Here is a 14,713-nt window from a genome sequence, read left to right as displayed (position 1 = left end):
GACGTCCTCGAGACCTCTGATAAGACAGCCTCTGATAAGGCTTTCTTCTCTACACATAAAAACTAGCTTTGGCTACAGAAGCCATTTGTAAGGAATAGCTAAAGAACTTTCTACAATAAAACGTGATGGCATGTTGCTAGGTGTAACGACAGGAGTCGTGGATCCACTGAACCACCACTAGCGATGGCGTAAGCCGCACCAGGGAGCAGAGTATAATGGGCTGCTGGTCTTTACCAAAACCCACTGCAAGGTGGCCTGGACTTGCTGTGGCAGGCGATCTTCCGGCCACTACCCCAGGCTTGGCTTGCTAGCACAAGTACTTATTGGAGCTTTGTCAAGTGTATATCAGAGACCTTCTGTATTACTTGTTGCACATTTTCAAGTTGTGGAGTTGAGAGGCCATCTTGTCTCACCCTAACAAAGTAGTAAACTAACTCAACGTCACTTCTTCAAGAGTCTGTGGTCATTCATCACCACCTACACAGCATACACACCGCAACCTTGGGACACTCCCCCTTTCTGTGGGTGGCGGGTCCTACTATCCGGGAGGGTCATTAGGGTTAGGGTTACACCGCTCTTGCCACCTGTGACTACATCATCTGTGACACTATCCCAAGGGACCGGTAGCAACCCGGCAGGACACTGACCACAGGGGAAAAGGGTACAATCGGCCTTACCCACTAAAAACTGGTGTCACATGACAACCCATTAAGGTCCGGCTGTATCTCTGCCATCCACCACAGGAGTGGTGTCACACTACAACACCTAGCAAGTGACCGTCCGTCCCTCCGATATAACACCTCCGAGGGTCCATCGGATAAGCGCCATTGTGTTGGAGAAAAGAGAAAACATTGTCTTGTTACTTGTCGTATTTGTCATGATCCTAGCAACATGTAATTTTTGTAATGATTAGGATAATTGTATGGTCACTATATAGAAGTTTCCACTCCCTACAGCTCTGTATCCTTCTCTTACATTTCTACAGAAGGAACCTCAGCCGGGATTATTGCTGCCTGTATTATTGTGCCAATGGGGATACTTCTCATCGCTGGTGCTCTATGGTGGACACGAAAACTGAGGCTGAAAGGTAATGTAGTACAGTTTGGATTACTGATGGATCTGTATGACCAACTAAAACATATGGAAATTCATAGTGTTTTATGTTATTTCACTATAAATGTAAAGTTTGATTATTTTATACTATTCAGCTCCTGCACTATTCATAGTAAGAGACATTGAGGGTCCTCCTAAGCTGATAGATGGAGAGGAGACCACCCTGTACTGTACTGTGGACAACTACCCCGAGAACCTGTGTGTGACCTGGCTGATAAGAAGAGCTGGACAGGAGGAGGAGATCCAGACGTCTCAGATGAGAGGACATTCAGAAGAAGAGAAGGAGAGCTTACTGGATACATCCTATGTGATCAGATCCCAACGAGAGGGATGTCAGTACTTGACATCACTGAGCTTCATCCCCCATATACAGAGATATAGAGATGTCACCTTCATCTGTAGAGGAGTCTCCAAGGAACAACAAGAGGAGAAGACGTTTTACCGTGAGACTGTATATGGTAAGATATTGTATTTATATGAAACAACACATTAGGTTATAATAGTTACTATGATGTTTGTTACAATCATTTCACTCCAAGAAGACATGGAATGCCTATAATATATCAAGCAGAAAAACCAAAAACAAGAATAGATAGATCACAAAGAGAAGAGTGACTAGTGTGAAAAAAGAACAAAAGTGATGCGAGCGTAAGAGCAAAGACAAGAGTGACTAGGGCGTCAGAAGAAAGACAAGAGTGACTAGGGCGTCAGAAGAAAGACTAGAGTGACTAGGGCGTGAGAAGAAAGACAAGAGTGACTAGGGCGTCAGAAGAAAGACTAGAGTGACTAGGGCGTCAGAAGAAAGACAAGAGTGACTGGGCGTCAGAAGAAAGACAAGAGTGACTGGGCGTCAGAAGAAAGACAAGCGTGACTAGGGCGTCAGAAGAAAGACAAGAGTGACTAGGGCCTCAGAAGAAAGACAAGAGTGACTAGGGCGTCAGAAGAAAGACTAGAGTGACTAGGGCGTTAGAAAAAGGACAAGAGTGACTAGGGTGTCAGAAGAAAGACAAGCGTGTCTCGGGCGTCAGAAGAAAGACAAGAGTGACTAGGGCGTCAGAAGAAAGACAAGAGTGAGTAGGGCGTCAGAAGAAAGGCAAGAGTGACTAGGGCGTCAGAAGAAAGACAGGAGTGACTAGGGCGTCAGAAGAAAGGCAAGAGTGACTAGGGCGTCAGAAGAAAGACAAGATTGACTAGGGCGTCAGAAGAAAGACTAGAGTGACTAGGGCGTCAGAAGAAAGACAAGAGTGACTAGGGCGTCAGAAGAAAGACAAGATTGACTAGGGCGTCAGAAGAAAGACTAGAGTGACTAGGGCGTCAGAAGAAAGACTAGAGTGACTAGGGCGTCAGAAGAAAGACTAGAGTGACTAGGGCGTCAGAAGAAAGACTAGAGTGACTAGGGCGTCAGAAGAAAGACAAGAGTGACTGGGCGTCAGAAGAAAGACAAGAGTGACTGGGCGTCAGAAGAAAGACAAGCGTGACTAGGGCGTCAGAAGAAAGACAAGAGTGACTAGGGCCTCAGAAGAAAGACAAGAGTGACTAGGGCGTCAGAAGAAAGACTAGAGTGACTAGGGCGTTAGAAAAAGGACAAGAGTGACTAGGGTGTCAGAAGAAAGACAAGCGTGTCTCGGGCGTCAGAAGAAAGACAAGAGTGACTAGGGCGTCAGAAGAAAGACAAGAGTGACTAGGGCGTCAGAAGAAAGGCAAGAGTGACTAGGGTGTCAGAAGAAAGACAAGCGTGTCTCGGGAGTCAGAAGAAAGACAAGAGTTACTAGGGCGTCAGAAGAAAGACAAGAGTGACTAGGGCGTCAGAAGAAAGGCAAGAGTGACTAGGGCGTCAGAAGAAAGACAGGAGTGACTAGGGCGTCAGAAGAAAGACAAGAGTGACTAGGGCGTCAGAAGAAAGACAAGAGTGACTAGGGCGTCAGAAGAAAGACTAGAGTGACTAGGGCGTCAGAAGAAAGACTAGAGTGACTAGGGCGTCAGAAGAAAGACTAGAGTGACTAGGGCGTCAGAAGAAAGACTAGAGTGACTAGGGCGTCAGAAGAAAGACTAGAGTGACTAGGGCGTCAGAAGAAAGACAAGAGTGACTGGGCGTCAGAAGAAAGACAAGAGTGACTGGGCGTCAGAAGAAAGACAAGCGTGACTAGGGCGTCAGAAGAAAGACAAGAGTGACTAGGGCCTCAGAAAAAAGACAAGAGTGACTAGGGCGTCAGAAGAAAGACTAGAGTGACTAGGGCGTTAGAAAAAGGACAAGAGTGACTAGGGTGTCAGAAGAAAGACAAGCGTGTCTCGGGCGTCAGAAGAAAGACAAGAGTGACTAGGGCGTCAGAAGAAAGACAAGAGTGACTAGGGCGTCAGAAGAAAGGCAAGAGTGACTAGGGCGTCAGAAGAAAGACAGGAGTGACTAGGGCGTCAGAAGAAAGACTAGAGTGACTAGGGCGTCAGAAGAAAGACTAGAGTGACTAGGGCGTCAGAAGAAAGACAAGAGTGACTGGGCGTCAGAAGAAAGACAAGAGTGACTGGGCGTCAGAAGAAAGACAAGCGTGACTAGGGCGTCAGAAGAAAGACAAGAGTGACTAGGGCCTCAGAAGAAAGTCAAGAGTGACTAGGGCGTCAGAAGAAAGACTAGAGTGACTAGGGCGTTAGAAAAAGGACAAGAGTGACTAGGGTGTCAGAAGAAAGACAAGCGTGTCTCGGGCGTCAGAAGAAAGACAAGAGTGACTAGGGCGTCAGAAGAAAGACAAGAGTGACTAGGGCGTCAGAAGAAAGGCAAGAGTGACTAGGGCGTCAGAAGAAAGACAGGAGTGACTAGGGCGTCAGAAGAAAGACAAGAGTGACTAGGGCATCAGAAGAAAGACAAGAGTGACTGGGCATCAGAAGAAAGACAAGAGTGACTAGGGCGTCAGAAGAAAGACAAGCGTGACTAGGGCGTCAGAAGAAAGACAAGAGTGACTAGGGCATCAGAAGAAAGACAAGAGTGACTAGGGCGTCAGAAGAAAGACAAGAGTGACTAGGGCATCAGAAGAAAGACTAGAGTGACTAGGGCGTCAGAAGAAAGACAAGAGTGACTAGGGCGTCAGAAGAAAGACAAGAGTGACTAGGGCGTCAGAAGAAAGACAAGAGTGACTAGGGCATCAGAAGAAAGACAAGCGTGACTAGGGCGTCAGAAGAAAGACAAGAGTGACTAGGGCATCAGAAGAAAGACAAGCGTGACTAGGGCCTCAGAAGAAAGACAAGAGTTACTAGGGCGTCAGAAGAAAGACTAGAGTGACTAGGGCGTCAGAAGAAAGACTAGAGTGACTAGGGCTTAGAAAAAGGACAAGAGTGACAAGGACGTCAGAAGAAAGACAAGAGTGACTAGGGCATCAGAAGAAAGACAAGAGTGACTAGGGCGTCAGAAGAAAGACAAGAGTGACTAGGGCGTCAGAAGAAAGACAAGAGTGACTAGGGCGTCAGAAGAAAGACAAGAGTGACTAGGGCGTCAGAAGAAAGACAAGAGTGACTAGGGCGTCAGAAGAAAGACAAGAGTGACTAGGGCGTCAGAAGAAAGACTAGAGTGACTAGGGCATCAGAAGAAAGACAAGAGTGACTAGGGCGTCAGAAGAAAGACAAGAGTGACTAGGGCGTCAGAAGAAAGACAAGAGTGACTAGGGCGTCAGAAGAAAGACAAGAGTGACTAGGGCGTCAGAAGAAAGACAAGAGTGACTAGGGCGTCAGAAGAAAGACAAGAGTGACTAGGGCGTCAGAAGAAAGACTAGAGTGACTAGGGCTTAGAAAAAGGACAAGAGTGACAAGGACGTCAGAAGAAAGACAAGAGTGACTAGGGTGTCAAAAGAAAGACAAGCGTTTCTAGGGCGTCAGAAGAAAGACAAGAGTGACTAGGGCGTCAGAAGAAAGGCAAGAGTGACTAGGGTGTCAGAAGAAAGACAAGCGTGTCTCGGGAGTCAGAAGAAAGACAAGAGTTACTAGGGCGTCAGAAGAAAGACAAGAGTGACTAGGGCGTCAGAAGAAAGGCAAGAGTGACTAGGGCGTCAGAAGAAAGACAGGAGTGACTAGGGCGTCAGAAGAAAGACAAGAGTGACTAGGGCGTCAGAAGAAAGACAAGAGTGACTAGGGCGTCAGAAGAAAGACTAGAGTGACTAGGGCGTCAGAAGAAAGACTAGAGTGACTAGGGCGTCAGAAGAAAGACTAGAGTGACTAGGGCGTCAGAAGAAAGACTAGAGTGACTAGGGCGTCAGAAGAAAGACAAGAGTGACTAGGGCGTCAGAAGAAAGACAAGAGTGACTGGGCGTCAGAAGAAAGACAAGAGTGACTGGGCGTCAGAAGAAAGACAAGCGTGACTAGGGCGTCAGAAGAAAGACAAGAGTGACTAGGGCCTCAGAAAAAAGACAAGAGTGACTAGGGCGTCAGAAGAAAGACTAGAGTGACTAGGGCGTTAGAAAAAGGACAAGAGTGACTAGGGTGTCAGAAGAAAGACAAGCGTGTCTCGGGCGTCAGAAGAAAGACAAGAGTGACTAGGGCGTCAGAAGAAAGACAAGAGTGACTAGGGCGTCAGAAGAAAGGCAAGAGTGACTAGGGCGTCAGAAGAAAGACAAGAGTGACTAGGGCGTCAGAAGAAAGACTAGAGTGACTAGGGCGTCAGAAGAAAGACTAGAGTGACTAGGGCGTCAGAAGAAAGACAAGAGTGACTGGGCGTCAGAAGAAAGACAAGAGTGACTGGGCGTCAGAAGAAAGACAAGCGTGAATAGGGCGTCAGAAGAAAGACAAGAGTGACTAGGGCCTCAGAAGAAAGACAAGAGTGACTAGGGCGTCAGAAGAAAGACTAGAGTGACTAGGGCGTTAGAAAAAGGACAAGAGTGACTAGGGTGTCAGAAGAAAGACAAGCGTGTCTCGGGCGTCAGAAGAAAGACAAGAGTGACTAGGGCGTCAGAAGAAAGACAAGAGTGACTAGGGCGTCAGAAGAAAGGCAAGAGTGACTAGGGCGTCAGAAGAAAGACAGGAGTGACTAGGGCGTCAGAAGAAAGACAAGAGTGACTAGGGCATCAGAAGAAAGACAAGAGTGACTGGGCATCAGAAGAAAGACAAGAGTGACTAGGGCGTCAGAAGAAAGACAAGCGTGACTAGGGCGTCAGAAGAAAGACAAGAGTGACTAGGGCATCAGAAGAAAGACAAGCGTGACTAGGGCGTCAGAAGAAAGACAAGAGTGACTAGGGCGTCAGAAGAAAGACTAGAGTGACTAGGGCGTCAGAAGAAAGACAAGAGTGACTAGGGCGTCAGAAGAAAGACAAGAGTGACTAGGGCGTCAGAAGAAAGACAAGAGTGACTAGGGCATCAGAAGAAAGACAAGCGTGACTAGGGCGTCAGAAGAAAGACAAGAGTGACTAGGGCATCAGAAGAAAGACAAGCGTGACTAGGGCCTCAGAAGAAAGACAAGAGTTACTAGGGCGTCAGAAGAAAGACTAGAGTGACTAGGGCGTCAGAAGAAAGACTAGAGTGACTAGGGCTTAGAAAAAGGACAAGAGTGACAAGGACGTCAGAAGAAAGACAAGAGTGACTAGGGCATCAGAAGAAAGACAAGAGTGACTAGGGCGTCAGAAGAAAGACAAGAGTGACTAGGGCGTCAGAAGAAAGACAAGAGTGACTAGGGCGTCAGAAGAAAGACAAGAGTGACTAGGGCGTCAGAAGAAAGACAAGAGTGACTAGGGCGTCAGAAGAAAGACAAGAGTGACTAGGGCGTCAGAAGAAAGACAAGAGTGACTAGGGCATCAGAAGAAAGACAAGAGTGACTAGGGCGTCAGAAGAAAGACAAGAGTGACTAGGGCGTCAGAAGAAAGACAAGAGTGACTAGGGCGTCAGAAGAAAGACAAGAGTGACTAGGGCGTCAGAAGAAAGACAAGAGTGACTAGGGCGTCAGAAGAAAGACAAGAGTGACTAGGGCGTCAGAAGAAAGACTAGAGTGACTAGGGCTTAGAAAAAGGACAAGAGTGACAAGGACGTCAGAAGAAAGACAAGAGTGACTAGGGTGTCAAAAGAAAGACAAGCGTTTCTAGGGCGTCAGAAGAAAGACAAGAGTGACTAGGGTGTCAGAAGAAAGACAAGAGTGACTAGGGCGTCAGAAGAAAGACAAGAGTGACTTGGGCGTGAGAAGAAAGACAAGAGTGACTAGGGCGTCAGAAGAAAGACTAGAGTGACTAGGGCGTCAGAAGAAAGACTAGAGTGACTAGGGCTTAGAAAAAGGACAAGAGTGACAAGGACGTCAGAAGAAAGACAAGAGTGACTAGGGTGTCAAAAGAAAGACAAGCGTTTCTAGGGCGTCAGAAGAAAGACTAGAGTGACTAGGGCGTTAGAAAAAGGACAAGAGTGACTAGGGTGTCAGAAGAAAGACAAGCGTGTCTCGGGCGTCAGAAGAAAGACAAGAGTGACTAGGGCGTCAGAAGAAAGACAAGAGTGACTAGGGCGTCAGAAGAAAGGCAAGAGTGACTAGGGCGTCAGAAGAAAGACAGGAGTGACTAGGGCGTCAGAAGAAAGACAAGAGTGACTAGGGCATCAGAAGAAAGACAAGAGTGACTGGGCATCAGAAGAAAGACAAGAGTGACTAGGGCGTCAGAAGAAAGACAAGCGTGACTAGGGCGTCAGAAGAAAGACAAGAGTGACTAGGGCATCAGAAGAAAGACAAGCGTGACTAGGGCGTCAGAAGAAAGACAAGAGTGACTAGGGCATCAGAAGAAAGACTAGAGTGACTAGGGCGTCAGAAGAAAGACAAGAGTGACTAGGGCGTCAGAAGAAAGACAAGAGTGACTAGGGCGTCAGAAGAAAGACAAGAGTGACTAGGGCATCAGAAGAAAGACAAGCGTGACTAGGGCGTCAGAAGAAAGACAAGAGTGACTAGGGCATCAGAAGAAAGACAAGCGTGACTAGGGCCTCAGAAGAAAGACAAGAGTTACTAGGGCGTCAGAAGAAAGACTAGAGTGACTAGGGCGTCAGAAGAAAGACTAGAGTGACTAGGGCTTAGAAAAAGGACAAGAGTGACAAGGACGTCAGAAGAAAGACAAGAGTGACTAGGGCATCAGAAGAAAGACAAGAGTGACTAGGGCGTCAGAAGAAAGACAAGAGTGACTAGGGCGTCAGAAGAAAGACAAGAGTGACTAGGGCGTCAGAAGAAAGACAAGAGTGACTAGGGCGTCAGAAGAAAGACAAGAGTGACTAGGGCGTCAGAAGAAAGACAAGAGTGACTAGGGCGTCAGAAGAAAGACAAGAGTGACTAGGGCGTCAGAAGAAAGACTAGAGTGACTAGGGCGTCAGAAGAAAGACTAGAGTGACTAGGGCTTAGAAAAAGGACAAGAGTGACAAGGACGTCAGAAGAAAGACAAGAGTGACTAGGGTGTCAAAAGAAAGACAAGCGTTTCTAGGGCGTCAGAAGAAAGACAAGAGTGACTAGGGTGTCAGAAGAAAGACAAGAGTGACTAGGGCGTCAGAAGAAAGACAAGAGTGACTTGGGCGTGAGAAGAAAGACAAGAGTGACTAGGGCGTCAGAAGAAAGACTAGAGTGACTAGGGCGTCAGAAGAAAGACTAGAGTGACTAGGGCTTAGAAAAAGGACAAGAGTGACAAGGACGTCAGAAGAAAGACAAGAGTGACTAGGGTGTCAAAAGAAAGACAAGCGTTTCTAGGGCGTCAGAAGAAAGACAAGAGTGACTAGGGCGTCAGAAGAAAGACAAGAGTGACTAGTGTGTCATAAACGTGCTACCATCTCAAGGGAAGAGGCACAGATACAAGTCATAGAGAGGAACTATAACTACACAAGACAAGCTTTGTTATTCAAAAGTATCATAAATGTCGAAACGTTCAATTTATTATCATTTCGGCTTCTGTATAGATTCTTTAACATATTCCATGGTGGCAAGTCATGTGTATGGAGAGGTCAGGAGAGATAAATGTCAGCTGAAGCTGTTCAGCCAAGAGTTCTTACAAGCGTTTTGCTGCCTTTATGATGGAGTGTGCCTTGTGCAGTAAGATGGAGGTCACAGAGAGCTGGGGAGGGAAGGTTTGCTCAACCTCAAGAGATTGGTGGGACTGGAACATTCAGAGTGTGACCAAGCGAAACCTTTATGCCGTCCTTTTTTTATATTGACAGTGTTACCTTAGCTTATAGATGTTTGTAGTCATATGCTGATACACAGATACCCACAGCTATACCTGGATAATAAGGAATCCGAACCGCAAGAATTAGCTCCAATCAGCAACTTATTGATCATGTCATTCAAAAGTCTTCCATCACACAGTAATTCATTCTATGTCTCCTTATAGAGTTATTATTTATAAATAAATAATTTAAAAAACCGCATAGGGTTCCCCCTATTTTCATTACCAGCCGGGTTAAAAACCAAGCAACAGCAGCCTGGTAACACCAGGGTGGGAAGAGCCATTGGTGTAGGCCCTCCCCAGCCTAAATCTTACCAGCCTGCTGCCGCCCGGTCCAGGAGCGCCAATTTTGATGCTCCGGGACCACTGGCACCCGGCTCTTCCCAGTACCCCTGGTGGCATTGGGTACTGGGGTAATAATGGGGGGTTAGTGTTAGCCATTTTATACCGGCTAACACTAGGCCCCGACTTAGTAATGGATTCTATCTATTAGACGGCTTCCACTACTAAGTCTATAAAGTAAAGAAATAAAGACAAGACACAAGTGAAATTTTTTTTTTAATTCAAATAAAAACACCCCCACACCCCTCATTGACCACTTTATTTTTTTAAAAAAATCCAAACGACCGTTGGTCATCGACGTAGTCCATCGAATCCGACGTAATCCCCAGGATGCCGATATCTGAAAAACAAAAAGGGAGAAACACACAAAAAACACACAATCACGAGCACAACACCCATCATTGTGAGCGGTGTTGTGCTCCTTACAGTATTACAGTTTCCTGTAATAATTAATATTCAATTAATAAAACACATTTTCATTATAATAAAATTAGTTTCGTTGTTCAATAACTTAATTTAAACAAATCCATATGTCAGGGAGTCCTGGGGTCCGGGAAGATGGAATTCCCTAGTCTAGACCCGCAACCCCTGTCCCTACCTGCCTGCCCCCCTAGGCTAACCCCTAGGGCAGCAACTGGGCGACAGTCCCTAACTTACCTAGGGATACGGGGAGGTAGACAGAATCACACAGACAGGTATATACAAACAGGTCAGGCAGTCCGAGTCAGCAACAGGAGGTAACGTCAAAATCCGAATCAGCAAACAAGGGGTAAACAGAGTCCGGTCCAAGGTCAAACACGAGAGGTAACGCAGTACAGAGGGTGAGGCAAAAAGCGAAGTCCAAGTCCAAGTGTCACAATATCAAGCAGAACAATAGACACGCTCAGTGTCGGACTGGGGTACCTTGGCCCACCAGGGAAATTGATTCTTGGGGCCCACCCAACATATAAAGACATAATCAGCGCCAAACCTTTCACGTTAGTACAGCGACTTTGCATAGAGCTGTGTATGTGAGCAGCAACGCTAGTGCACTGCCAGTCACTTATACAGTTGTTACTGATTTATGCAGTTGTGGTAAAACTGCACCATTTATGTAGAAACTTTAATGAAATTCCAACAATATTGCTGTAAAAACACATAAAAAATGTTATGTGTGAACACAGCATCAGAAGATGAGGGAAAGAATGACCATCTAGTCTGCTCCTCTATTACAATCTCCAGCAGAGGAGACCCATGACGGTTTTGCCTCACCATAAAGTGTTGGGCTAGAATAAGACTTTAAAGGACCATCTTGAAAGGCACATCAGTGGTCAGCGTGTAAACCTGGCTTTAAAATGTAATCTGCCATTTTATACATCTACTAGTAGAAGAGAGAGAACACCATGCGGAGCACATAGCTTATTACTGCAGAACAAATGTGTGTAAGTGGCTAAACTTGCTGCTCACCTTGGGCGGTCATGCTACAAGCCCAAGACCACCAGTCACTTTAGCGGTGGTTTGTACACCTTGATGCCGCTTGCAGCCCTTTCAACGGAACCAGGAGACTTGGACAATAATTCAGCAGCGAAGACAGCACCAAAGTAGTCAAAAATCTTGTGACTTTATTCACTCCCTCTTGTGCAATGTTTTGCCTTTCTCAGAGCTAAAACGAAACATCGCGCTAGAGGGTGGGAATAAAATCACAAGAATTATTACTACTTTAGTGCTGATACTGATACTGCTGCTCCGGAGGGGGTGCAGTCTGATGAGGGGGGCATAAGCCTACCTATCACTGATACTACTGCTGCTCCGGAGGGGGTGCAGTCAGGTAGGATTATGCCCCCCTCACCAGACTGCACCCCCTCCGGAGCAGTAGTACCAGTGATAAGTAGGATAATACCCCCTCACCAGACTGCACCCCCTCCGGAGCAGTAGTATCAGTGATAGGTAGGATTATGCCCCCCCCCTCACCAGACTGCACCCCCTCCGGAGCAGCAGTATCAGTGATAGGTAGGCTTATGCCCCCCTCATCTGACTGCACCCCCTCCGGAGCAGTAGTATCAGTGATAGGTAGGATTATGCCCCCCCTCACCAGACTGCACCCCTCCGGAGCAGTAGTATCAGTGATAGGTAGGCTTATGCCCCCCTCATCTGACTGCACCCCCTCCGGAGCAGCAGTAGTATCAGTGATAGGTAGGATTATGCCTCCCTCACCAATCACTGATACTACTGCTGCTCCGGAGGGGGTGCAGTCAGATGAGGGGGGCATAATCCTACCTATCACTGATACTACTGCTGCTCCGGAGGGGGTGCAGTCAGATGAGGGGGGCGTAAGCCTACCTATCACTGATACTACTGCTCCGGAGGGGGTGCAGTCTGGTGAGGGGGGGTATTATCCTACCTATCACTAATACTGCTGCTCCGGAGGGGGTGCAGTCTGGTGAGGGGGGCATTATCCCACTTGTGTCTGCTGCTTATATCTTTATTCTTGAGTCGGTACAATGGTTGAGAAGAAGTTCACACTCTGGAGGTCCCAGTTGTGCAGGAGATCCGTGAGGCTTAGGCGCTGATCGGCTGATTCAGGATTCTCACATCACAGATGATAGGAGTTGTAGTAGACGTAGGAGTAAGACAAATCAATGGATAATGTGTTTCTAAGGGAATCCTCAATAGATCTGATGATCTCATTTGATGAAACACGTCATACATTGATTAAAGTCTTACTGTTATATCTACTACAACACCTATCATCTTTGATATGAGAATCCTCAGCTGATCAGAGCCCAAGCCTCACGGATCTCCGGCACAACTGGACCTCCAAAGTGTGAACTTCTCATCACATACACACTGTATACATATATACACAAATAGACATACTGCAGCCATACACACTGTATACATATATACACAAATAGACATACTGCAGACATACATACTGTATACATATATACACAAATAGACATACTGCAGACATACAGTATACATATATACACAAATAGACATACTGCAGACATACATACAGTATACATATATACACAAATAGACATACTGCAGACATACATACAGTATACATATATACACAAATAGACATACTGCAGACATACATACAGTATACATATATACACAAATAGACATACTGCAGACATACATACGGTATACATATATACACAAATAGACATACTGCAGACATACACACGGTATACATATATACACAAATAGACATACTGCAGACATACACACTGTATACATATATACACAAATAGACATACTGCAGACATACATACAGTATACATATATACACAAATAGACATACTGCAGACATACATACTGTATACATATATACACAAATAGACATACTGCAGACATACATACTGTATACATATATACACAAATAGACATACTGCAGACATACATACAGTATACATATATACACAAATAGACATACTGCAGACATACATACTGTATACATATATACACAAATAGACATACTGCAGACATACATACAGTATACATATATACACAAATAGACATACTGCAGACATACATACAGTATACATATATACACAAATAGACATACTGCAGACATACATACTGTATACATATATACACAAATAGACATACTGCAGACATACATACAGTATACATATATACACAAATAGACATACTGCAGACATACACACTGTATACATATATACACAAATAGACATACTGCAGACATACACACGGTATACATATATACATAGACATACTGCAGACATACACACTGTATACATATATACACAAATAGACATACTGCAGACATACATACAGTATACATATATACACAGACATACTGCAGACATACATACTATATACATATATACACAAATAGACATACTGCAGACATACACACTGTATACATATATACACAAATAGACATACTGCAGCCATACACACTGTATACATATATACATAGACATACTGCAGACATACACACTGTATACATATATACACAAATAGACATACTGCAGACATACATACAGTATACATATATACACAGACATACTGCAGACATACATACTATATACATATATACACAAATAGACATACTGCAGACATACACACTGTATACATATATACACAAATAGACATACTGCAGCCATACACACTGTATACATATATACATAGACATACTGCAGACATACACACTGTATACATATATACACAAATAGACATACTGCAGACATACACAAACATGCAGACACAACACATCTTACATATATACATCTAATCATACTAACACACACACAGACTCACCAACATGGATACACAGATACAAAAGCATGCAGATTACACATATAAACCATCTATAGAACTACATTACATAATATACACTATATACATGATAGAAAGCACACACACACACATATATTACTCACATGCATAAACACATGACACATGTACAGACACACACGGATGACAGATAGACAAGTATATACACACACTCACATGTTCAGCAGGGCAGGAAGCTTCAGTCTTCTTGTCTCCATCTTCTCTTCTCCCTGCCAGGCCGGGCAGCCTGCAGCCTCTCCCCATCTCCTGTGCACCGACTGCACACATAGCAACAGGAGAGTCACATGATTGCAGAGGGGAGGGGGATGGAGGGGCCTGCTGCTGCTGCTCACGTGACAGGCAGGAAGAGGTCAGCGCTGAGGCCCAGAGCTGATGTAAGGAGTCAGGTGAGCAGGGGGAGGGGAGGGCCCATGATTATAGAAAGAACGGGCCCTGATGCGGTGCTGAACTCACCCAGCAGTGTGGGAGCCAGCAGGGGGCCCCTTGAGCTCCCGACACTAGGCAGCTTCCAAACGGGAGGCCCCTCTCTGGCTTAGGGGAAGGGCCCTGCAAGAGGGAAGAGGGGGTGGGGCCCACCGGGGGATCCCCCGGCTCCCCGGTGGCCCAGTCCGACCCTGGACACGCTGGTGTAGCTGGAGACCAAACATACACTGGCAACTACCAGGTGTAATTCACCAGCTTAAATGCTACCAGAGCTCCCGCCCCGGCCCCTGATAGGAGCAAGGAGTCTGACAGCAGCATGAGACTCCAATAGCAGCCAGGGAGCCCTCCCCTGTACTGAGACAGGAGCAAGCCTCAGGAGAGCA

At 45.8% G+C, this 14,713-nt stretch overlaps 1 protein-coding gene across 1 annotated transcript in view; it reads left to right on the top strand.

The window, feature by feature from the left end:
* The window catches only part of LOC138801500 (uncharacterized), a 33,462-nt gene that overhangs the window by 7,871 nt on the left and 10,878 nt on the right, over positions 1-14,713 (top strand). The window contains exons 4-5 of the mRNA XM_069984403.1: positions 986-1,087; positions 1,209-1,571. Coding sequence (XP_069840504.1) covers positions 986-1,087; positions 1,209-1,571 — 465 coding nt within the window. The remainder of the gene's footprint in view (positions 1-985; positions 1,088-1,208; positions 1,572-14,713) is intronic.

The sequence above is a fragment of the Dendropsophus ebraccatus genome, chromosome 9, assembly GCF_027789765.1.
Source record: "Dendropsophus ebraccatus isolate aDenEbr1 chromosome 9, aDenEbr1.pat, whole genome shotgun sequence".
Classification (NCBI taxonomy): Eukaryota; Metazoa; Chordata; class Amphibia; order Anura; family Hylidae; genus Dendropsophus; species Dendropsophus ebraccatus.
The sequence above is the reverse complement of the archived record's forward strand: the minus strand, read 5'-3'. Positions and strand labels throughout refer to the sequence as shown.